Source organism: Sminthopsis crassicaudata, chromosome 5 (assembly GCF_048593235.1).
Source record: "Sminthopsis crassicaudata isolate SCR6 chromosome 5, ASM4859323v1, whole genome shotgun sequence".
Classification (NCBI taxonomy): domain Eukaryota; kingdom Metazoa; phylum Chordata; class Mammalia; order Dasyuromorphia; family Dasyuridae; genus Sminthopsis; species Sminthopsis crassicaudata.
The window spans coordinates 230,963,513-230,987,384 of record NC_133621.1 but is presented as its reverse complement, the minus strand read 5'-3'; the positions used below and the strand labels follow the sequence as shown (position 1 = coordinate 230,987,384).

The following is a 23,872-nucleotide window of genomic DNA, read 5'->3' as shown; positions in this document are numbered from 1 at the left end:
TCTAGAAGAATTGCACATGTTTAGCATATATTGGATTACTTGCCATCTAGGGGAGGAGGTTAGGGGGAGGAAGAATAAAAATTTGGAACACAAGGTTTTGCAAGGATGAATGTTGAAAATTATTTATGCATATGTTTTGAAAATAAAAAGCTTTAATTCAAAAAAATAAATAAATAAAATAGAGTTCATTGCTTCATAGGTATGGTGGTCTTTATTTATCCTGTTATTCTCCTTTTTTATCAGTGAAATCTAAACTTTTTTCCTTAAATGTTTATTACCAATTTCTGCAACCTCTGGTTTTTTTATGCTACTTGTTGTGTTTGTTTGTATAGTTTCACTTTTACATGTTCTAGTGTCATATCTTCATTCATTTCTTACAATCTTTTAATTAAGATCCAAGTCCACACTGTCAATACAAAGCCTGATAATTTGTCTTAATTTTTTTTTTCCAGTTACTGATTTGGATTAACCCAGACTGCTTTTTTTTCCTAATTACAAGACTGTCTTTCTCTTTGTATGGATTCAGTATTTTGTTTTTTCATTGCCATTTTCTTAATCTTTCTTAACCTTCTCTGTTTTCAAATCATATTTCAAATAAGATTGTTAAAATCTAGTCTTTAAACTACATGAACTGATGCTAAGTGAAATGAGCAGAACCAGGAGATCATTATACATGGCAACAAGACTATATGATGGTCAGTTCTGATGGATGTGGCTCTCTTCAACAATGAGATTCAAACTAGTTCCACTTGTTCAGTGACAAAGAGAGCCATCTATACCCCGAGAGAGGACTGTGGGAACTGTGGAACTGAATGTGGAACACAATATAGCATTCTTACTCTTTCTGTTTTTATTTGTTTTCTTTCTCAGTTTTTCTTTTTCTTCTTTCTCAATCTGATTTTTCTTGTGCAACAAGATAACTGTTTAAATATATGTGTGTGTGTGTGTGTGTATGTGTGTGTGTGTATGATCTAACATGTATTTCAATATATTTAACATGTATTTGGACTACCTACCAGCTAGGGAAGGGGGTTGAGGGAAGGAGGGGAAAATTTGGAACAAAAGGTTTTGCAAGGGTCAATGTTGAAAAAATTACTCATGCATATGCTTTATAAATAAAAAGCTTTAATAAAAAAAAATCTAGTCTCTAACAAATTAGGATGACTTTCATTTTAAAGTTATTGCATGATCAAAGGGGAAATTTTCCATTTTAAAAGAAGAGTTTCTTTTTTTGTCTCTACAACTGCATTGTCTTTATTTTTAGGGACTACCGACTCTTCTGGTTTTTTTATTATTCAGTCATGTCTTATTCTTCATGATCCCACTTGGTATAGTCTTGTCAAATATACTTCTGTGCTTTGCCATTTCCTTCTCCAGGTCATTTTACAGAGGAAATTGAAGCAAAAGAGGTTAAGGAACTTGTACCAGGTCACACGGCTAGTGAGTATATGAGGCCACATTTGAAATTAAGTCTTCTCAACTCCATGCCAACCACTGTGCAACCTAGTTGCCTTTCTGGTTTATTGAAAATTAAATTCTGTAACTCATTCAGGGAAGCTCGCTGGTATTTCAAACTCTATCAAAATTAAGTTTTTTTATTTTTTATTTTTCAAAAATATTTTACTTGCCTTTTTTTCTTGAAGGCGACTCCTATTTCCTTACGGATGATTTTTTTTTGGCTTTTGCCTTTTTTTTTCCTTCCAAATAGGTCATCTTTTCCTATTTGGAAAGGAAAAAAAACCATGAATAAAAACAGTTAATTTTGTAGGACAAGCTACCAAAAGGCAGGATGTTAGGGGTAGATGCATCATATTATATCTATTAGAATATCCAGGCAGATAAGTGCAGTGTTCACAGAATGCCAAAGGAGCTAGGATCAGCTAAATTTCTGTTTACTAACTGGGACATCAGCCCCAGGTTTGGGGACTAACCTCTGCTTTCCTTTTCCCTTTCCTTCAGAAAATTCTTAGCCCTTCTGCTTTTTGGGTCACAAACAGCCTACTGTATTTGAAACCGATTTAGTCACACACAATTAGCAAGTGACTTATAGTCATTAAAATAGAGGACTTTTATTGGCAGGGCTTAAGGCTTATTATAAATAATAAAAAAGGTAACTACAAGTTTATGCACGGCTAGTGACATGCACAAATAATTATGACTGAATCTGGCCGACTTGACCTTCCTTTTCAGTCAGATTTCATAAACGCAAATGAAGAATCTTCAAGACTAGTCAGCTTTACTCTGAAAAACGTTATAAGAATTCAAAGAGTCCTTTACCTTTCTTTAGTTGGCCATTAAAGGCTTTCTAATAAGAACAGTCCTGTCCCATGCTGGCTTCCATCTGGCATGGGAATCAGAGTCCAAAGGCACTATTTGCTGTTGAAGAAAGAAAACAACAAAGTAATGCTCTGCATTAGGAGCACAAGCCTGTTTGAGACAATTTATTAATTAAATCCAAACCAATATATCTGCACAGAGAGAAGAGCTCCAAAAGTAGAGCTTTCTCATTCATTAAAAATCTCTAACACAATTACTAAGACATCACAATTTATGGTATCCTCAAACAAAAAATTCCTCAATAAGATATAGTTAGAGAGGTCAGATTAAAGTTCAGTTAATATTTTGCTTTGTGACACAGAATAATAGTCATTTAGATGTCAATATTACCGGGAAAATAATTTTCTTAAAATGATTTAATCCTTTTTTTTTTTTTTTTTTTTATTGTTCCTTTTAAGGATTCTTCTTTCTACCTGGTCAAAGATAGACTTAAGAGATACTCCTATCAGCTGAATTAAGCAGGATTTCTTCCTTCTCTTAATCTGATCAATTGTTACTTTGGGAAAGATCCTTCCTTAATAGCCAAAAAAGATGTAGATGAGATGTAGAGAAAAGGGAATCAGCTTAATGTGCTTCCACAGACTGAAGAACTAGAATCAATGAAATTACCAACCTAGATTCTAAAACATAGATAAAAGAAGTGATGGCAATGATATGCAGAATAGATAATCAGTTTCACACATGGCTTATATATAGATTTGTTTTGTACAAGACTTGAGTTTGCTTTGTCAATGAAACATTTTTAAAAATAATACATTTAAAGGAACCTGAAAAGATTTGTATATACTGTTCAGAGTGGAGTAAGAAGAAAGTGGAAAAAAAGATATAAAATGATTACTTTTTTTGTTTTCTTTTTTAGATTTATTTAATATTTTATTTTCCCCCAATTAGGTGCAAAAACACTTTTTAATATTTCCCTTTTTAAAATTTTGAGTTCCAATTGTCTCTTTCCTTCCAATAACTCCTTCCTCCCAGAGAAGACAAACAATTTGAACTAGGTTATACATGTGCAGTCATGCAAAACTTATTTCCACATTAGTTATGTTATGAAAGAAAACAGGCAAAAAAAAAAAAAGAAAGAAAGATGGTTTTAATAAATATGCTTAAATCTACATTCGACCTTCATTCATCAGTTCTTTTTATGGAGACAGATGGCTTTTTCATCATAAGTCATTCAAAATTATCTTGGATCATTGTATTACTAAGTCATTCACAGATCATCATACAATATTGTTATTTCTATGAACAATGTTTTGCTGGTTCTCTTCATTTCACTTTGTGTTCATGTAAGTCCTTTCCAGGCTTTACTGGGAGAATCCTGCTCATCATTTCTTATAGTATTCCATCATAATTGTCATCCATTCCTTCCAGACATTACCTAACACTAGTTACCTAAGTATATACATTTAACAACAACAAATACCAAGTTGTACATAATGGGACTCTAGGTTTCATATACAATCCTCTCTGTCCTTTGTATATGGAAATGTTGAACTTCAGAATAACCAAAAAAAAAAAAAAAAAAAACTTTTTTCAAAATAAAATAAAATCACTTACCCCTAGACTATTTCCTAACAATCAAAATGACATGTGTGTTTTCATAAATACAACCTGGTAAACTTATATCACTGTGTGGCCAATGAGAGACTAAAAACCAGAAAATTCAAGATAACATTTCCAGGTCTAATTCTGAACAATCTCAGGAGCAATATATCTAATCCTGAATTATAGCCATCATAGATAACATGTGTAAATATATCTGAAAGGCTAATTTTGGTTTTTTAGACTTTTTCCTTATTAAATACTATTTTATATTTTGTCATCCAAAAGTTCTTATCCTATCAAGAGCTGAAGAAAAGCTACTGCAAGATGCTCCACATGTTCATTGTCTAAATTATTATTGACAATTACAGAACAAAAAAAGGAGGTTAGAGATAAATATATAAAAACTATAAACCAGAAGGGGAGGAGGGTGGCAAATTTTTTGTTTCTGTTGACAGAAATTCTATTACAAAAATGGGGAAGATGTAATTTTTTTGTTCCAAGAAACGTAACTGATTATTCTTTAAGACCATTTTTTGTTAACTACATGACCCACATCTATTGTTTAATTTATGTATCACATTGTATATAAGGAATATTTTTTCTACAGTCTGATAGAATCCTCTCTTAAATGAGGACCTCTGATGATTACATAGTCATTAATAATAAACTTTGCACAGTTTATTTGGTAACCAGAGAATGGTCTCAGTTTGCCACAAAAAAAAAAAAAAAAAAAAAAAAAAGCATAAGGAGAGACATCATGATAGATAATTAAGATCAGAAATGGAAATTCCAGAGTTCTTGATCATGAAAACTATGGATGGTGTGGCAAGATAAAGAATGTCTCCATCTTTATCAGTAAGAGATGTAGAATGAGGGAGTAGGTCATGAGAACTGAAAAAGTTGAGGACCTAGAATAATGCTTCTCAAAGAATCCTGGGGGGTCTCTCTGAGACTACAAATTCAAAATTGGACAGATGTTCAATATTTCTTAATAGTATAAAGACAGTGAGAACAAAAAGTTTGAGAATTAATGCCTAGCAGATAAATATTTTGAGGGAATATCAACATGAATACTTAAGTCCCTTAGTTTGCAGACAAAAGATATGATGAAGAGAAAAATGTAAAGTAGGTTTTTCATGAACTTCATGAAAATGGAACGACAATGTCCTAGGGGCCAATAGGATAATAGCCACCAAAATCCAGATTGGGTAATGAATTTAGGTAAGGTGAACCTTATTTATGTTCATCCTCACAGCAACCTTGGGCAGGAAGTACTAGGTAGATACTGTTATTATTTGCATTTTACAGATGAGGAAATCGAGGCAGGAAAGTATAGGTGACTTACCCAAGGTCACAAAGTTTCTGAGGCCAAATTTGAATCCAGTTAATTGTTTTTATAACTGTTATTTATAATTATTTGTCCTTCCTTCCAAAGAGGCCAGATGACATCACAGGATATGTCTTGATTCATCTATCACTGGGATAAGTGACTCAGATCTGCACAAAGTCGTCAGCCCTTCTCTGCCACAGAGTCCTTGCCATCTCTGTTGGTGTCTGCAGGATCTGACCCAGCTCTAAGTGCTCCATGGGACCTGCTTCAGCTGCCTTCACAGCCACTGAAACAATTTGTCCTCACCCATTCATCCCAGTGCAGGGAAGCTCTGCCAAGCTGGGGAAATTTGCCTCCCCAACTCCACAATAGCTCATCTGCCCAGACCGTTTAATTGGGATGTGATGGCTGTGCCTGTTCCAGTTTCTTGAAGTCACAATTAAAGGTTGCTCCCTAACCTCCTTCCCCATATACATCTATCAATTAGACAGTAAGCCTTCATTAACCTGTGCTGGTACTAGGCTAAGTACTAGAGATATGTTATTCAGTTATGTTTGAACCTCTGTGTCCATATTTGGGATTTTCTTGGCAGAGAGCCTGCAGTGGTTGGCCATATCCTTCTTTAGATCATTTTACTAATCAGCATCTGAGGCAAACAGGGTGAAGAGACTTGCCCATGGTCACACAGATAGTGAATGTTTAAGGCTGAATTTGAACTCAGAGCTTCCTGACTCGGGGACTTGTAGTCTATCTAGCACCCCCCTAGCTGTCCCTGATGGAGATATAAAGGTAAAAGATTGTCCCTGAACTCAAGGGGCTCATTCTCTAGTGGGGGAGATAACATGCCATTAAATATACAAATAAGCTATACACAAGATAAACTGGAAATAAAATAGACAGAAGGCATTAGAATTAGGAAGAATTGGAAAAGGCTTTCTATACAATATAGGATTTTAGTTGTGACTTAAAGAAAGCCAAGGAAGTAAAGAGGAGGAGACCAAGAAGGGAGAGCATTTTAGGCATGGGGAAATGGAATAAATAGGACAGTGTTACTGTATCCAGATACTGAATACCCATAATAGTGTGTGAGGAATAAGAACACTGGAAACATGGGATGGGGATGGGACAACTATAAACAGGGAGGCAAGGTACTTAACAGATCTGAATGACAGAGTATTTTGTATTTGGTCCTGGAGGTAATAGGGAGCCACTAGAATTATTAACTTGGAGCAAGGTAATATAGTCAGTCTGACCAGTGCACTTTGACACCCAAGTAGAGGATACGCTAGAATGGGGAGAAATCCATAGTAGAGAAACCAGCCAGTAGATTTTTCTAACAGTCTACCTATGTGGCAAGGAAGGCTTGTGCCAATGTGGTGGCAGTGACAGAAGAGAGAAAGAAGCCTATCTGAGAGATATTATGAAGGTAACAATAACAGGCCTTGGCAACAGAGACTATGACAGAAAAGAGGGGAGTAAAGGATGCGGCCGCAAGTACAGGAGTCCAGAATGATGGTGGTGTCCTCAACAGTAATAAGAAAGTTAGAAGTAGAAGAGCAGATTTTGGGCAGGTCTAATTTAAGATGTCTAATGAACATGAATTCAAGATCCTCTATAGGCAGTTGGAGATAGAAGATTAGAGAGAACAGAGAGGTTAGAGTTAGTAACAAGGGCTTAGTTTAGTGCTGGGCACATAGTTAAGTGCAATAAATGTTAGTTAACAATTAGTTAACATTTATTATTACAAGTGATGGGGGTTGAGGTCCCTTTAAGACAACCTCCCCCCCATTAACACCTGAATTCTATGTAGAATTCCAATCTCTCTCTACTCGACCAACCCCCACTAAAGGATGGGTGGGATAGGACCTGAGCCACAGTTGTCTGCTAAGTACCTCATTAGCTTGGGGTAAGCTAGCTGCCTTCCCCTCCCCGTGCCTCTTGGAAACAGACTAGGGAGGGGCCACGTGGTATTTCTCCACACCCACCTTCTGCTGAGAGGCTTCGCTTTGTAAAAGGTTCTGAGGTAGACCCACCTTTAAATTAATTGATCTATTTTTTAAGACTCGTTAAAACTGGGGGATTTGCTAAAACTGTTTCAGTGAATTTACTAGTCTGTTATGCATGATCTGATAATTTCTGTAAACAGGGGAGGAAGGAAACTGATTACAACTAGTCAGGAAATTGGGAAAAACTGATGTATTATTTCATTAAATTCAGGCTGAATTGGAAACTATTTTACTCCTTGCTTAAGATTTACTAGACTATTATTTGCTGGGTTGTGCTTTAACTTTAAAATCCCTTATTCAGTCTTTGGGATTATTCTTTAGAAACAACCAAAAATCAGTCCAAGGACTGACAGTCTCTCTGATCTGTTTCTCTACCCCTGTTACCCCAGTTCCTTAATTACTATTTCAGCATTTTGAGATCAGAACTCTAATAGTTTGGGTTTAATTGCATAATTTACTCAGAAATCTGTCTCTTGTTACTAGCTCCTGTTCCAGAGAGAAAGAGAGAATTGAGTTCCTCAAAACCCCATTTTTTTCCTCTTTTGGAGTCCCTGACAGACTTGGGGTGCCCTCTTAGGGCAGCAGGACTGCCTTGAGCACTGCTACTCAGCAGAGGCTGAGTTAAATGCATAAATTATCACAGACCTAAAGACTGTCCATCTCTGGCTGAGATTTCCCCCAACTACAGAGATTCGAACAGGGAGGCTTGGGTGTCTCCCTGAATGAGGAGTGCTGTTTGATGCTAATAATTCTGGGGTTATCAGGGAGAAACTGGTCCTTGCTACAAATCCTTGCATTTTTATAGTTTTAGTCTGGATTATTTACTTTTGTCCTTCAATTTCCCTAATTATCCTGACTTAGCCACCCCTCAGTTCTCCTGCTTCTCTGTTCTGAAAAACCTTCCCTGCCTCCTTATCTTTAAACCTGATAAGAATTTAGGCCTAGAATAGCAGAATGTCTCTCCCATCTCAAGCTATAGCACCTAGTATTTAGTACTTAGTACTTTGTGACCTTGGCTAAATCTTTCCTGCCTCGATTTCCTCATCTGTAAAATGCAAATAATAACAGTATTTACCTAGTACTTCCTGCCCAAGGTTGCTGTGAGGATGAACATAAATAAGGTTCACCTTACCTAACAATGTCTTATCAAGATGCTGTCTCCACTGATTATGCCATCTCTTTAGAGACTTACTCCAATAGTTTGATTGCTCTTGCCTCTATTTCAGTCTTCCTGATTTACTGTTCATGAGGTAACATAAACCCCATCCTCTATCATTGAGGTGGACAGCTCAATTTCCCAGGATTTGATTAATGCTGTCTGGAGCTCAAAAGGCTAAGCAGGATATATTTACAATATCTCTGTGGAATAGAGACAAAAATTAAAAGTTTTTGTCGTATCTCTCTCTCTTAGGGATGCCCAAAGAGAATGAAAACTATAGAGTTGGGGTCTGGTTACTGCCTCTCATTAACTAATCTATCTCCACCCACCTTGACAGGGCTTCCCTACTGTTAGGAGACACACCCACCAAAGCTAGCCCCTTTGAAGCAAACAAGGTTGGGAAAGAGCAATAAAATTCAAAACTTAGCCTGGGTTTCTGCGAATTTAAATGTCATCCATACTTCAGTAGGATTTATTTCTAAAAGTTTAACTGCTAACTTCTTGAATTCTCTTATGTGGAATTGGACATTCTGTATAAGTTTAAATTGATTGTATGATTGTATTGCATTGGGTCAGAAAGCAAACTGATTTGTATGAATAATGTTCACTTATGAAACATCTACTTGAATATGAACTTATTGGGACAAATTCCTTACTGATATCAATATAAGGTTATGATAAATACTTGTTTAGAATTTATGTTCTTGCATTTTTTTTTCCTCCTGTAACCGATTTCCAAGATCAGAGCAATAGTCAATAGAAATTGTTAATGCAATTCAATTATGTCATACCTTGCTGTCTCCAGCCTGATTATATGTAATCCTTGTATCCCAAATGCCTGGACAAATAAGTATTTAGCCTGGTCATCTGTCTGTTACTGGATAATTAATAGAGATCTGTAAGACCAAAACTGATTTCTAACACCTATTGGTCTCCCCTTATCTTACTAACCTGAGACTCTCAGTTCTTCTCTTCTAAGGACAACTTCTGCCTCCTGAAAGAAACACTCAAAGGAGATGTGCTTCTTTTTTTTTTTAAATCTCTCCCAGACTTAGACTCCTGTAGGAAACTATCTGAGGAGACCCCAGTCTCTGTCCTGAGTTCGAGCAGGAGGGAAACTGGAGAAACTACACTACAGGGGCTGAACTGGCCCCCAGCATCCTGTTCCCTGGTAGGAATTTGAGGTCTGGCCCTGTTTCCCTTTATCTCAGGACAGCCCAAACACCTCAGGGGCCGGTTAGCTGGGTAGGCTATGCTGTTACTGTGTACCCCCTCAGACTCCTTTCACCCCTCCCCCATAAAGAGTGGGGAAAACTAGGAAGGAAAAGATTCAGGATCTTTGCTTATTGAGGAACCAACTCTTTTCTTTTCAAGAAAAACAGCACAGTTTTTCCAACATTTCCAAGACCTTAAACTACATTCTTATCTTGATCTGCAGCCCTGACAACTGATACACCCATCCCTAGACACTGTCTTACAAAAAAGCAGTGGCTCATTAAATCTACTAGATATTAAGGCCTCTTGCTTCCCCTGACTTCTGAGTCCACACCCTTTAATTCCCAACCCCAGGAGGAATTAGGGGTGAAATGGCTAGGCTACAAATAATCTTTTCTCTCAACATTTTCTCCTATTTCTCTTTGATAGTTAGATGGGCCATCAGACAAGCAGCCCACAGAAAGGACTTGATGCATTTCTTACTAAAGACCCATTCCCCTGAATATTACCATCTCCACACTGGATGACATCCTACTTTTAACCTGTTCCCGAGATCTGTTTTCTCTAGGCTTCAAACTTTGGATTCTCAGCCGCCCTTCAGCCTAGAGAACATTGACTGGACAACTGACTGGGGACAACTGACTGGGACACCCCCTAGATGCCCTGCTGCCATCTAGACACACCTCACACTTCACCTCCTGTCATGAAACCCCAAATCTATACGACCCTTGTCAGCTCGAAGCAGTTAAGAGGAGATTGTGGCCCCTTTTCCCACATGTATCTGGAGGTGATGGTTTGAGGGGGGAACAAGAAGAGGGGACCCCGCTACTCTTAAGATCTTTGGAGAAAATCTTCAGCCTTGCCTCAAATGAGGAACACTGCCCCCAATTTTTTTTTAATGAATTTAAACCTTAACTGTTTGAGGGGGGGAAATGATCGGGGTTGAGGTCCCTTTAAGAAACACCCCCCATGGCTGACCTTTGATTTACAAATCCTGGTCAGTGGGCTTTTCCCATCCCCCACAGAATCTGAGCTAACTTGGGTTTTCCCATGGCTGACCTTTGATTTACAAATCCTGGTCACCAGGCTGTCCCAGCCCCCACGGGAACTGAGCCAACTTGGGGTACCACCCACAAGCCCTTTTAGGTATAAAAAGAGTCAAACTGGAGTTCTCTCTTTGCAGGAGCCCTTCCCCCCAAACATGATATCCTTCAGGCCACGTAAGGGTTCCTGCTCTCCCAGTGACCACCTCTGGCCCTGGCATCATTCTACCTTTAACTTTACTTCCAGATCCCTACAATAAACCTTTTTATCAATCTAGGTTTTCGGGCCTATAAATTCCTTTTACAGGGTACTCTGCAGTGTCATGAGACTATCTTTGCAACGACCCAAACTCTCCCTCTTCCCTAACTCTCATCAAAGAATAGAGCAATGATCAGTTTGAGAACTTAAAAAAAAGAGTTAGCTGAATTTCTGTACTAAGTTCAGAGATAAAGAACCATGACTTACATAGTTACAGGATAAAATCAATTGATTGTAAATAGGACCATTTAAAAAAAAAAAAGTTACAGAATCAATCTAATCATTTCAGTACTAATGTTGGATGTTCTACTGGGCATTGTTCAGTCTCTTCTTCCTTTATACTACTTAACTTGGTGATATGACCAACTCCTGAGTATTTAATCATTCTGTTGATATGCTGATCATTTCATATCTCCCTATTCAGCCCTAAAATTTCAGACCTCCAATCTCACAATTATAACTGTCTGTCAAAACATATCAAACTGGATGTCTAATAGACATCCTTTTAAACTCAAATGTGTCCAAAATTGATATTATTTTTCCCCTTAAATCTTCCCAACCACTTCAGACTTCCTTATTATAGTCAATAGCATTAGTAGAGTCCCCAAGGCTCACAACCAAGGTGTCATCCTCAACTCCTTACTTATTGACCATATTCAAATCATTTTCAAGATTTGTAGATTTCTCTTTTCTAACATATCTCTAATACTATCTCTCTTCACCACACTAGTGCAGTCCCTCATCAACTTTTGCTTGGACTACTGCAAAAGGCTGCTGATGGATCTTTCTGCCTCATCTTCCCACTCCAATTCATTTTCCATTCAGCTTCCAAAATAATTTTCCTAAAGCATAGGTTCATCTATATCAATCCCTGACTCCACAAACTCCAATGGCTCCAAGATCAAAAAACCCTACAGAAGCTAGCCTCTGCCCCTATCTTAATAATCTTCTTACATTTTACTCTCTACCTCCTATTTTTCAATCCAGAGACAAAGGCCTCCTTGCTGTTCCACGAACCAAGATGGTCCATTTTTCTACTCCAGGCATTTTTTCTCTTGTCTCTTATGCTTGAAGTTCTCTTACTTCTCATCTCTTCCTCCTGGCTTCCTTCAATGCCATCTTCCACAGGAAACCCTTCTCAACCCTTCTTAATTCTACTGCCTTCCCAATTTTAATTATTTTTCATATATATATATATATATATATATATATATATATATATATATATATATATATGTCTTGTTTATGTACATTTATTTCTTCCCCATTAGACTGTGAATTCCTCAAGGGAAGGGGCTTTCTTTGCTAAATGCCTCAGCATTTAGCACTTTACCTGGCATAAATGTTTATTTACTTAAAGTTCCCTCTAGGAAAGTTTATTGCCCTCTGCCTACTTAAGATTCCTGAACTCTAATTTCTCCTCCCAACGTGCTAGTTCACAAAATTGGCAGAATTTTCTCAAGCCACAAATTTAACCCACACTTGGATGGTAGAGAGGATGTAGAATTAATGTTAGGCAAACTTAACTGTGGGGGTCTACTGGAAAGTAGTATCTAATTGCTCAGAGACAAGCTAAGTACACAGGGTATGGCCATTCTCTTTGTTGGTCTCTAACTTTGTGATAAGATTTTCTTAATAAATTAAAATAAATTCTAGGGTAGGGTATGGTATATTTGAACAAAGGTCAAATAAACTTAATAATAAATTTAACTTCTCAATAAAGTTAAGAGACCTAGAGGGCAGGTTTTTCTATCCCAAGGACCTAGAACAGAGTTTAACAAATACTTGTTTTAATTGAATTAAATTGTGGTGTGAACAAATGATTTAATCTCTCATTGACTCTGGCAATCGATCCATAAAGACTAAAAGTTACATCTGGTCTGAGACACTTAACACTTCTTAACTGTATGACCCTGGGCAAGTCACTTAACCCCAGCCTCAGGGAAAAAAAAAAAAAGACTAAAAGTTACACTTTGTTGTTGATCTTCATCAGATTTCATCTGGCTTCTCACAATAGAGGCTTCATTAGTCTCCCTCTATCATCTCTCTTCTTTCCAGTTAATCTTCCACAAAACTACCAAGATGATTTTTGCTGTTCTGACAAACTCAATAAACTCCAGTGGTTCCCACTTTTTTTTTTTTTTGAGTACAAAAACCAAATATAAACTTTTCAGTCATGTAAAATTTTTCACAATTGGGTACCAACCAATTTTTCAATGTTCCTCTCCTCCAAGACAGTTATTCTACAAAACTGGAGTCTTACTATTATGCATATATTACATTCAATCTCTTGACTCCTCCAAGCTTCACATATAATCCTTTCTAAACTCTCTCTTAAAATACCCAATTTTCTTTAAGCTTCAGTTTAAGAACACAGTTTCTGCCTTTCTTCATCCCCTTCCACCACCTCCCCAACAACCAATGGACACAAGTTGACTCCAATGAACTGAAGAGACTGGAAATGGGGGTGGGGTGCAGTTATTTCACCCTTGGTTTTCATCTTTATAATTTTTGTTTTAATGATGAGAAAAAAAGAAGCCTTTCCTCAAGTTAGCTGTAAAATACTGACTGATAAAATTTGCAATGTTGATACAAAATTTCAAGCAATTGGGCTTTTCTGTAAAACTTGTGTGCTGTCTTCCCAGTTGGACAGAATTTTTTGAGAAGACTTTTTTTTTCTGTTTGTATTGCTAGCACTTATCAAAGTGCTTGATGAGTAAGTAAACAATCTATTCCATTTCATAGTGTCTCCCCCTCCCTCAAAGCACTTATAGCAATTTTCTTCCAGCCACATTGTAAACATCTTGAGGCAGAAACACCTGGCCCATAGTAAGGCATTTAATAAATGCTTGCTGGCTGAGGTCATGATACTGAGGAGATATCACATCAGGACTAAATCGTAAACAATTAGACTGTAGATTCCAATAAGGTTGGGCATACATTTCCTTAACTCAACTTTCTTTTTTTTTTTTTTCCAACAAAGTTTTGTTTTTGTTTTTTTCTAATTTTTTTTCCCCTGAGGCTGGGGTTAAATGACTTGCCCAGGGTCACACAGGTAGGAAGTGTTACGTGTCTGAGACCACATTTGAACTCCGGTCCTCCTAAATTCAAGGCTGGGTGCTCTATCCACTGCGCCACCTAGCTGCCCGTTTTTCTTTTTTTCAACGAAGGTGAAGATAAGTGGTGGGTAAGGAAGATGTGAACTCAAAGTCCAACACTTGACCTAGTTCATCTGGTTTCCTCTTCTGGAAAATCAGGATAAGCAATTTAAGATCTACGTCCCAGTATCGTTATGAAGAACACACGAAACAATATTTTAATATTTCTGTGGCACTTTGGTTTTATGAGGTAAGAACTATTACCTCAAAACAGCTATTGGGTGAATGTTCAAATAAAGTCGATATACTTTTTTTTCTTTCGTGTGAAATATGGGAAGAAAGAAACTGGTATGTTTGGATTTAAGAACTGTAGGCATTTGAGATGATAGTGGGATAGCACCAGATAGAACGGCAAATTCTGGAGGCGGGGCGAGCTACGTGTACAACTCTAGAGACTTAATGTGCATTTACTTCTGGTCTGGCCAGAAGACTCGGGAAAGGAGAATGGGAGGAGCATGGGAGCGAATGCTCAGAGGAAATCCCACTTTCCGCTCCTCCCCCGCCATCCCTCGCACATGCCCGGCTCGGAGGGCAGCTGGATGATTGGTTCATTTTATTTTTGTCCCCCGTCTTGGTCGTCCCTTAAACTTTCGGTAGGACGAGACACGACCGCACGAGTCTGCTAGGAAAGTGGCACAGGCGTGGAATACTTTCTCGAGAAGCTCTTTGCCCGCCACCTTGCACACTTCAACACCTCCTCCTCTTCCTCCCTCAATGCCGCCGAAAAGAGGGCTGAGCGTTCCTTAGGGCGCGCTGCGAGCCCCGCCCCCATTTGCGGCCGGGAGCGCAACGTTGACCCTTACGTCCCTCATCCAGTTTCTCTTCCCCGCGGAAGCTCTCGGTCTTCCGCCCCGGAAGTAGTTGCTATCTCATAGGAGGTGGAGCCTAAGGGGCCGGGTCTGGTAGCGGCCGCTGCGAGCTGAAGAGGAGCCGGGGCCTCAGCCGGTTGGAGGGGAACGCTGAGTGTCCTTAACGCAGCGGCTGGCATTGGGGGGGTGGGGGGGTCCTGTGGACGAGCGGGAGTCTCGGAGACCAGGAGGACCAGTCAGCGGAGGAGATGCTGCTCTTCGTGGAGGTGAGTGGAGGTGGCGGGGACCTTGGCCCACGGGCGCAGAGGAGGAGGAAGAGAGCAGTGCCGGCCGGCCCGCCAGCCCGCCGCCGCCATGTGACTTTCCAGGCCGCACACGCTGCTGAGCCGGCCGCCAGGCTGACACAGCAGCACGGCCTAAGGTGCCCCTCTCTGCCCGGACCAGGGCTAGAGGGCCCTGGGGCCGAAGTGTCGAGGAGTTAGGCTCGCCTAACCAGAGTCAAGGGTAGTGAGTGGGTGCCGCGTGGGGCAAAAGGACGGCGCCCGGGGGGGGGGGTCCTCGGGAGGTCGGGGGCGGGGAGGCGGTTGGGGGAGGAGTAGTCGGCGTCCTGAGCTGAGGGCAGTCTGGAGGGGGCGCTCTTCTCGCAAAGGGGACAGCGTGGGGCCAATGTGAGGGACCCGCTGGGAGGGCAGTGAGCAACATGTGGGGCCGCGGAGGGACGGAGGTGAGGGCAGGCAATGCGGGGAGGAGGGAGGCTCTTTGGAAAGTGCTCCTATTCCCAGCCCCGCACCCCGTCTCGTCCCCTCGGGGCATCGCCCCTGGGTCTCTGGAAAGTTCCATGGGTGGAGAAAGAGCGAAGGGTAAAGCCGGGGAAAGAGCGAGGGAGGGCTGGGTCGACGCCGGGAGGTGGGGGGAGTCTTGAAAGACACCGCGGTGACCTTTTGTAAAAGTTGCTCCGGCGGCGTCACGGCCACCGCTGCAGCACCAAGATGATTGGTCTGAAGCCGCCGAGGCCTAGGGAAAGGAAACCGAGTGGGAAGACGAGCTCCTTGGGGTACCGGGGAGAGGCCCGTTCATAACCTGCCTGCCTCTTTTCTTTGACTGCTGCAATTTCTCTCGTTGGACCTTAAAGTTTGTTGATTTTTATGGGGGAGGGGTTTCTCTCTTCCTTGTTACTCTCTCGTGAGCTGCAGCATCAGCTGACTGCTAGGCTAATAGTTTGAGTAGATTCCAGATCATATTGTTAATTGCTTTGTGGAAACGTCAACCTTGCAAAGTTGCAACTTAGCAACTTGGTACTTATTAACTGCCCACATAAAAAGGCCTTTTTTTCCCCCATGGGGAAAGGAGCCGTTTGTAGGTTACAAAATCGGGTTGTAGAGGTAGTAGGGACTTCTTTTTATAGAAAGTGCATTTGATCTTTTTAATGAATAGCTAATATTTCTCATTACTCTGGTTTTTGTTACCTTAAAGGAGTTGGTATTTTAACTTTGTAGTACAAGAAATTGAATGAGGATTTCTGAAGTTTTTCCTATTATTGCTTTCCATCCTGGACTGTGGGATTGGGGGGGAGGGGCGGAGATGATGAAAGTTGAGGGTTTTAAATAAATAATTATTTGTACTTGACATACGGAATAAATAGTCATTTGTAAACTAAGTTGTAACTGTTTTGGGCCTTTTTAAAAAACCGTATAGGTTTTTATTGTGGCTTTGATTTTGGTATTGTCAATGGAGATAACATGTACAGTGCTTTGAAATGTTAATTAGCAATTATTTCAAGATTTAGAGAGGTGAATGTTCCAATGTTTACCGCCTCTTTCCTTGTAAAAATATATATTTTAAACTTTGATGAATCCATCTTATATTTATGTCCAGAGGTTTCCATCTTGGATTTTATACTCTATACACATATTCAATATATATGGCTCACAGAGCTTTTACAGAAAGTTGATGTTTGTACTTCACCAGTTTTGCAAGTTACTAGTTATAGTGCTGGTTTTGATATGGTGGTAAATTAATACTGGTTTTTATTGGGTTCCATTTCTACTAAGTGATTTTAGTAAGGGTAAAAAGTTCTCATAAGAGTTAGGACTGAATTTGTGGCATTAATATTTAATCTAATCAGAATGCCACGTTACTTATCTAGGTACTTCTCAAAATATTTAGAAATTATCTTGGTAGATGCAATTGGAAAATAAAGCTAATTTTGTTATTTAGAATAGTTTAAGCTTTGAACAGATTGGAAATGAGCAATCCAAGAACATACCATTTATATGGGGTTCTTTACCTAAGGTTTGGGAGCTTGTTTTTTGTTTTTTAGTTTCTTTTTTGAAAAACATTTTAATGTCTTTCAGTATAATCGGTTTCTTTTGTTAATCTACATATTTTTTTGTTGTATTTTTAAAACATTCTAATAAAAAGGTCTGTAGGCTTCAACAAATCAATGACACAAAAGTTAAAAACCTCTGATTTGAAAATCTGCAAAATGACTACAGAAGAAAGACTACAAAACGAATAATATCTTAATACAGGACAGAAAAATTGACTATGCTCATACATATATGTGTGTGTGCATGCATAGTCTAGAACTGCCACAAAAAGCCTAACTGCTGTACATCAAAATTTCATGCAGAATTCTGGACAATCCCGGGGATCTTGAAATAATGGGACTCTAATCCAGAATGGAAACTAAAAGATTAGAAGCAGTTTTTAATCTAGCCATATGAAGCCATAGATACATTTCTGATTTTTCTCTAAAATTTTAAATTAAGTTGTGGGATTTTGGTTTTAACATGATAGCATTTTAACTTAGTGAATTTTGGTTAACGTTGTCCTCATCATTTTAATTTAGAGTTAATTGACACTTTTCTTGAATGGATCCTATTTGGTGTTATAAACCCTTCAAAAGAGGAGAGTTGCTATTAGAGGTAGGTAGAAAACAGCTTTTAGAGGCAGAAATACTTGGATTCATGGTTCTCACTTATCATCCTGGCAATTTTGGGTAACTTTTATGGGATTCATTCTTTTTTAATAGCTTTCTCCCTTGCCCCCCCCCCCCAATACTTGCAAAGATAATTTTTCACATTCATTTTCGCAAAACCTTATGTTTTATATTTTACTCCCCCTCCCTTCCCTAGTTAGCAAGCAATCCAATATAGGTTAAACATGTTCAGGTCTTCTAAACATATTTCCATGTTTGTTATATTACACAAGAAAAATCGGATCACAATGTGAAAGAAAAAAAAAAAACAAGCAAAGAACAACCAAAAAGGTGAAAATGCTATTCTTTGATCCACATTCAGTCTCCATGGATCTCTGGATGTGGATGGATCTTTCCATCACAAGTCTATTGGAATTGCTTCCTCATTCACTCTTGGAAAGTATGTTATTATAGAAATGAATCTGCCTTTCTAGAAGTATTCCCTCTAGGGAGTTCCCTGAACCAACAAAATAACAAATCCAGCCTTTATCCCTTCTTCCTCCTCCCTCAAGTTATTTTCAAAATCACATAGAAAAATTTTGGAGAAATTACATAATACTTTGATTGTGCCAACAGTAATAAAAGGCAGTGTTTGACATCTATATCTATTTTTTTTTTTTTTGGCTGGGGCAGTTGGGGTTGAGTGACTTACTCAGGGTCACACAACAAGGGACCCTAACCCTAAACTCTGGTCCTCCTTGATATAAGGGCTAGTGTTCTATCCTAGCTGCCTCTAGACAAAAATAATTTAATGGGTAAAGAGACTACATGGCTAACCTGAGAGATTGTATTATAATCTTGATTAAAGCAATAATTTACTCTTATATTGTAGAGCAGCTATATAATAGCCTTTAAGTTAAAATTTATGAAATTCATTTTTTAAAATTCCTATCTAAAACATACTCATTTTAAAATAAAGGTTTTTTTTTTAAATTTGTTTCTCCCTTTCACAAGACACTACCTGTACAGTCCATTTCTTGAACTGTATGCTCTTTCATCTTTTCTTTCCTATTTCCACCATGACTTCCTGGAACTCTAGAGATTCCTGACTTCATTACCTACTTCCGGGTTTGATTCTGTTCATTGCAATCTTACTCTTTTCTCTGCTCTGTACTTGGACCTCCTCCTACCCCCATCCCTTATCTGATAATTACCTTTTTTTTTTTTTTTTTTACTTAGAATTTTTGTAGGTTCAGTTTGATTTCTTGGATTGGACTTTTCCATGATTTGTAGTTCACTTCAAAGTATGTGTGTGAAAAGCACAATATAAATGATAAATAGAACAAAATAGTGTAGATTTTAAAAAACAAAATTTTGTAAGCTTTCTCTTTAAGTGGATGCATTCTATATTTAGTTTCTATGCAGAAACTGAACCCTTTGGCTGACTGTAAACAGTACTTTGAACAATTTGAGAAAAGATTTTCTGTTATTTAAGAAATTAGTAGTAAAGAGGAAGCTACAAAGAAGCAAGTCTTAAAAAACTTAGTGTAAGATTTTTGATGTTAAAAAGACTTGTTTATATTCTTGAGAGTGAAGGAAAGACCTGGTAGACTTGGCAGGAGAAGGACCTATATACAGTGCTTTGAGAAGTTCAATGGTTTCTATCCTAATTTTAGATACAAATAAATCTTGACTGTCTTTTCTCATAGGCAGCTAGGTGGCTCCATAGTGCAAAGAGTGAATCTGGAAGACTGGGCTTTCTGAGTTCAAATATAGCCTCAGACACTAGCTTTGTAAGCCTAGACTAATTCCTTAAAACTTATTTGCCACAGTTTCCTCATCTGTAAAATGATCTGGAAAAGAAAATGGCAAACTACCCCAATAAAATAAATTCAGGCAATTCAGTTGCTCCTTATTTTTTTCTATTAATGTTTCCACATATACAGGATTAAATGCAAAGGAGTTTCATTATATAATTCCTGTCTGAAAAGACAGGTAAAGAATAGTTTGGTTTTCCTCACTATTGTAACTAGTGGTAATTGGGTCTAATTAAAATAGACACGTTTAGATTATTCAACTTGAAGCATACTGACTTTGTTCTCAGTCATAGTTGTATTGCCTAGAAATTGTTATGAAATAGCACTGAGTGTGCCAAAGAATGTCAATGAAGTTTTGTTTTCTTTTTTGTATTTTACTGTCCATTTTCATCCACCTCAACTTTTATAACATACATAACATAGACCTAAAAATGAATAAACTGATGGGAAAGAGAAGGGAGGAAAACTTGGAATTAGGAAGACCTGATTCAAATTCTATTTCAGGTACTTTTAGTAGATAGACCTTTCTCTCTGATTTCAATTATAAAATGGGTGGATGAATGGGGTTTCCCTTGTTTACCTTTAAATTATTTTTCAGTTCTAACTATAAATCTAGAAGTTATATAATAATTTCTGACTTAATCAAATTAGCTTATTCAGAACAAGTAACAAAGTGCTATTATTTTAATGGGGTTTTTGTTGGAGCAACAATTTTTTTATACTGCTAAATTTTTTTGTGTTTGGCCTACTGATACACTTTTATGTTCAAAAATGAGTCCTCTAGATCTGTAAGGGAGCCTTATGTTGGATTTTACTGTAGAGTTTTTTGTTTTGTTTTTTTTAACTTATTGTCAGAAAGAAGGGGCAGGCTCCCCTTGGGGCTAGCATTTGGGTTTTTTAAATAGCCAAAAATTCAACAGTATTTGCAATGGGTAAGGTATATAGAGAGAAACACTGACAAAGGCATGGAAGCACTTATAGTTAATAGGTAGAACAGTCTGAAAACAGTAGAGATGGGATTAATCAACACCTGTAATAGGACAGTGGAAGTGGATATTGGAAGGAGAGGATGGATACAGGAACAGAATGATAGGATCTTGCTTACATAGATTAGATATGAGAAGTACATAAGGAAAAGTCAAAGTTAACTCCAAGAAGAAAAAAAGCCCAGATTGAGACATGTTAAGTTTTAAGTTGCCTCCAGGACTAGAGAAGCTTGAAGCCATGCTACATAGTCATACACTTCTGATTTTTGAAAGATTATGACAACTGGTTTATTTTCAACTTGTATTTACCAGTAATGGCTTAAAGTTTCTGAATTAAAGTTTCTGAACACTTTACTTCCTTTCATAAGTTGTTAGTACAAGTATAATCTCATTTTACAGATAAAACCAAGGCTTTTAGAGCTAAAGTGACTTGCACACCTTTTGATGAGATTAGGGCTCCTGGTAGTCCAGGAGTTAAATGAGGTTAGTAGCAGGTTCGGTTCAGGGAACCAAATGAAGGGGTTTGCCTCCCCTCAATCCCCTTAGGACATGCACATGGCTGGGAGTTCTGGGAACCCCCCTTCTGGTGGCCCAGAGGTTCTTGTAAAGGAATTTACAAACCCAAAAAGCTAGATTGGTAAGTTTATTATTGGCATAGGGAAGTCAACCTTTGATGTTCATGGATAGAAAGAGTGAATTCCTTGGTGCCAAGGTAAGAGTTCCTGGCAGAGATAGAGAAAAGAAGTTTGTTATTGGTATAGGGAAGTCAACCTTTGCTGTGCGTGAATAGAAAGTGAATTCCTTGGTGCCAAGGTAGCGTTCCTGGCAGAGAAATAGAGAATTTCTAGCAAAGAAATCCGGACAGAGAGGTATAAAGTCTTGTTAGGGAAATAGGTAAAGAGACTGAATGCTGAAAGAGAATATCATTTCAATGGGCAGAGGTTTGCTGCTATGCCAGGGATGGCATATTAGGTCCTCTTCAAGGACTGAACTTAAAATTGGCTCTGTTTATAATAGAAACCTTGGCTACAAGCTGGAGTTTGCACTTGATGGGGGCTGGGTGAGCTTGAGCTGGAATTGAGTCTTTCTAGACTAATCTTTAATTCACTAAGGTTGGAATTTTCTAGCTCTGGACTCAACTAGCCCCACCTAGATAAACCACTTTTATCTTGCTTCCCTGGGGCTGGTCTCCCTGAGGCTTCTCAAGTGCTCTACCTCATGGCTCATTCCCAAAGTCAGAGAGAGATTTTCGGGGCTACTTTCATCACACAGTAAATATTTGAGATGGTATTTCATTCCATATCTCTTGACTAGAAAATATTGCTGAAGTTAACTGCTGGTTATTAAGTATATCTAAGAACAGGATTTGGATTTCTGGATAAAGGCTTAAAAATATATAAATGAATTAACCAAGGGTAGGTAGAATTAATCTAGTAAGAACTGGGGGGGAAAAAAAACCTGAAGTCTTTCAAGTCCAAGAGAATTACTTATTTCTACCAAACTGTAGCTACAAACTAACAATAAAGATGCAGAAAATTGTTTTAAAGAGCCAATTCATATAAAATTATTACTGTGTACAATGTTCTCTTGGTTCTGCTCTCTTCATTTAGTATCAGTTCTTGTCTTTCCAGGCTTTTCTGAAATCATCTTGCTGATTATTTCTTATAGAGCAATAATATTCCATTACATTCATATATCATAACTTACTCGGCCATTCCCCAGCAGATGGGCAGCCAATCAATTTCTAGTTTCTTGCCACTACAAAAAGGGCTGCTACAAACATTTCTGTACAACAATATTCATTTTTGTAAGATTCTGAATTCCAAATTTTCCTCCTTCCCTTCCCCTCTCCAAGACAGCAAAAAGTCAATACAGGTTATATACATTTACAGTTAGTCAGTCAAAATCAGAGCAAAAGGGAAGAAGCATAAAAAAAGCAAATTTTAAAAAGTGAAATGGAGGGGGATGAGGGAGAAAAATTAGGAAAGCAAGGTTTTGCAGAGGTGAACATTTTATTTATTTATTTTTCCTGAGGCTGGTGTTAAGTGACTTGCTCAGGGTCACACAGCTGGGAAGTGTTAAATGTCTGAGATCAGATTTGAACTCTGGTCCTCCTGAATTCAGGGCTGGTGCTCTATCCACTGCACCACCTAGCTGCCCCCAGAGGTGAATGTTTTAAACTATCTTTGCATGTGTTATATGTTTCCATCTGCATTCAGACTCCATAGTTTTCTCTCTGGATGAAGATGGCATTTTCCATCCTAGGCCTATTAGAATTGTCTTGGATCATTATATATATTGTTTTCTTGACTCTGCATATTTTGCTCTGCATTTGTTCATATAAAACTTTCCATGAGGTTCTCTATTCATATCATACACATCATTTCTTACACAGTATGGTAACATTCCATTATATTATTGTACTACAATTTTTTTAATCATTCCATAATTGATGGACATCTATTTTTGAAGTCTGTGGGGCATCAAACCCTCAAGTTATGCAAAGATTATTTTTTAAAGTACTGTGGTTTGTCCTGATATACAAGAAAGAATAAATGGCTTCAAGATTTATCTGTTACCTATATTTCTGTCATGCATCTGAATGGATGTATGGTAAAGCAGGTTTGTCTGGGTCCTTTGGACAGTACGTCTAAAAGTGAAATGGAAGAAAGGAGTAGATAGATCACTTTCAGGAAATTGCAAATCATTTTTAATTGACCTCATAACAGCTTCCCAAAACAGGAAAGGCTTTTTCCTTTCTCTCTTTTATAGCTTTTACTTTTACTGAGAATGTAGCTAGGACAGATTTATAGAAACACTTCCCCCCTCCCCCAGAAAAACAATCCCCAAACACTTTGGTCCTTGGGAAGACTATTGTCAAAATTTAAAATATTAAATGTTCATTCCAACAAGTTCAAGGCTTTAGTATAGTTTCTCAGTTTCCAAGTCTATTGGATAAGTTGTTCCACAAGTCTGATTTCTTAGTACCCTATTGCAAGCTGTGCTCTTGTGGTTTTTGAGACCTTTCAAAGCTCATCTAATATATTTAGTCTTTGATTTACATTCATTTGAGATCAGGAAAGATCTTAGCTGGGCATGTAGCCTACTACTTTCTTCAGTTACTACTAAACTCTTTCTATTCAAACTTGAAAAGCAAATCTTTTTCCTCTTTTGAAAGCTCCTGAAGAAGAAAAAAGCCTATTTCTCTTCTGTCAGAGTTTCTTAAATTTTTTTTCACCCCTTTTTGCCCAAGAAATTTTTATGACCCTGTGTATGTAGATTTATAAA

General features: G+C 38.1%; 1 protein-coding gene across 1 annotated transcript in view; it reads left to right on the top strand.

The window, feature by feature from the left end:
• The first annotated feature begins 14,900 nt into the window (after window positions 1-14,900).
• LARP4 (La ribonucleoprotein 4) overlaps window positions 14,901-23,872 on the top strand; it is a 47,120-nt gene continuing 38,148 nt past the window's right edge. The window contains exon 1 of the mRNA XM_074270406.1: window positions 14,901-15,127. Within this exon, the coding sequence (XP_074126507.1) occupies window positions 15,110-15,127 (18 nt within the window). The 5' untranslated portion in view covers window positions 14,901-15,109. The remainder of the gene's footprint in view (window positions 15,128-23,872) is intronic.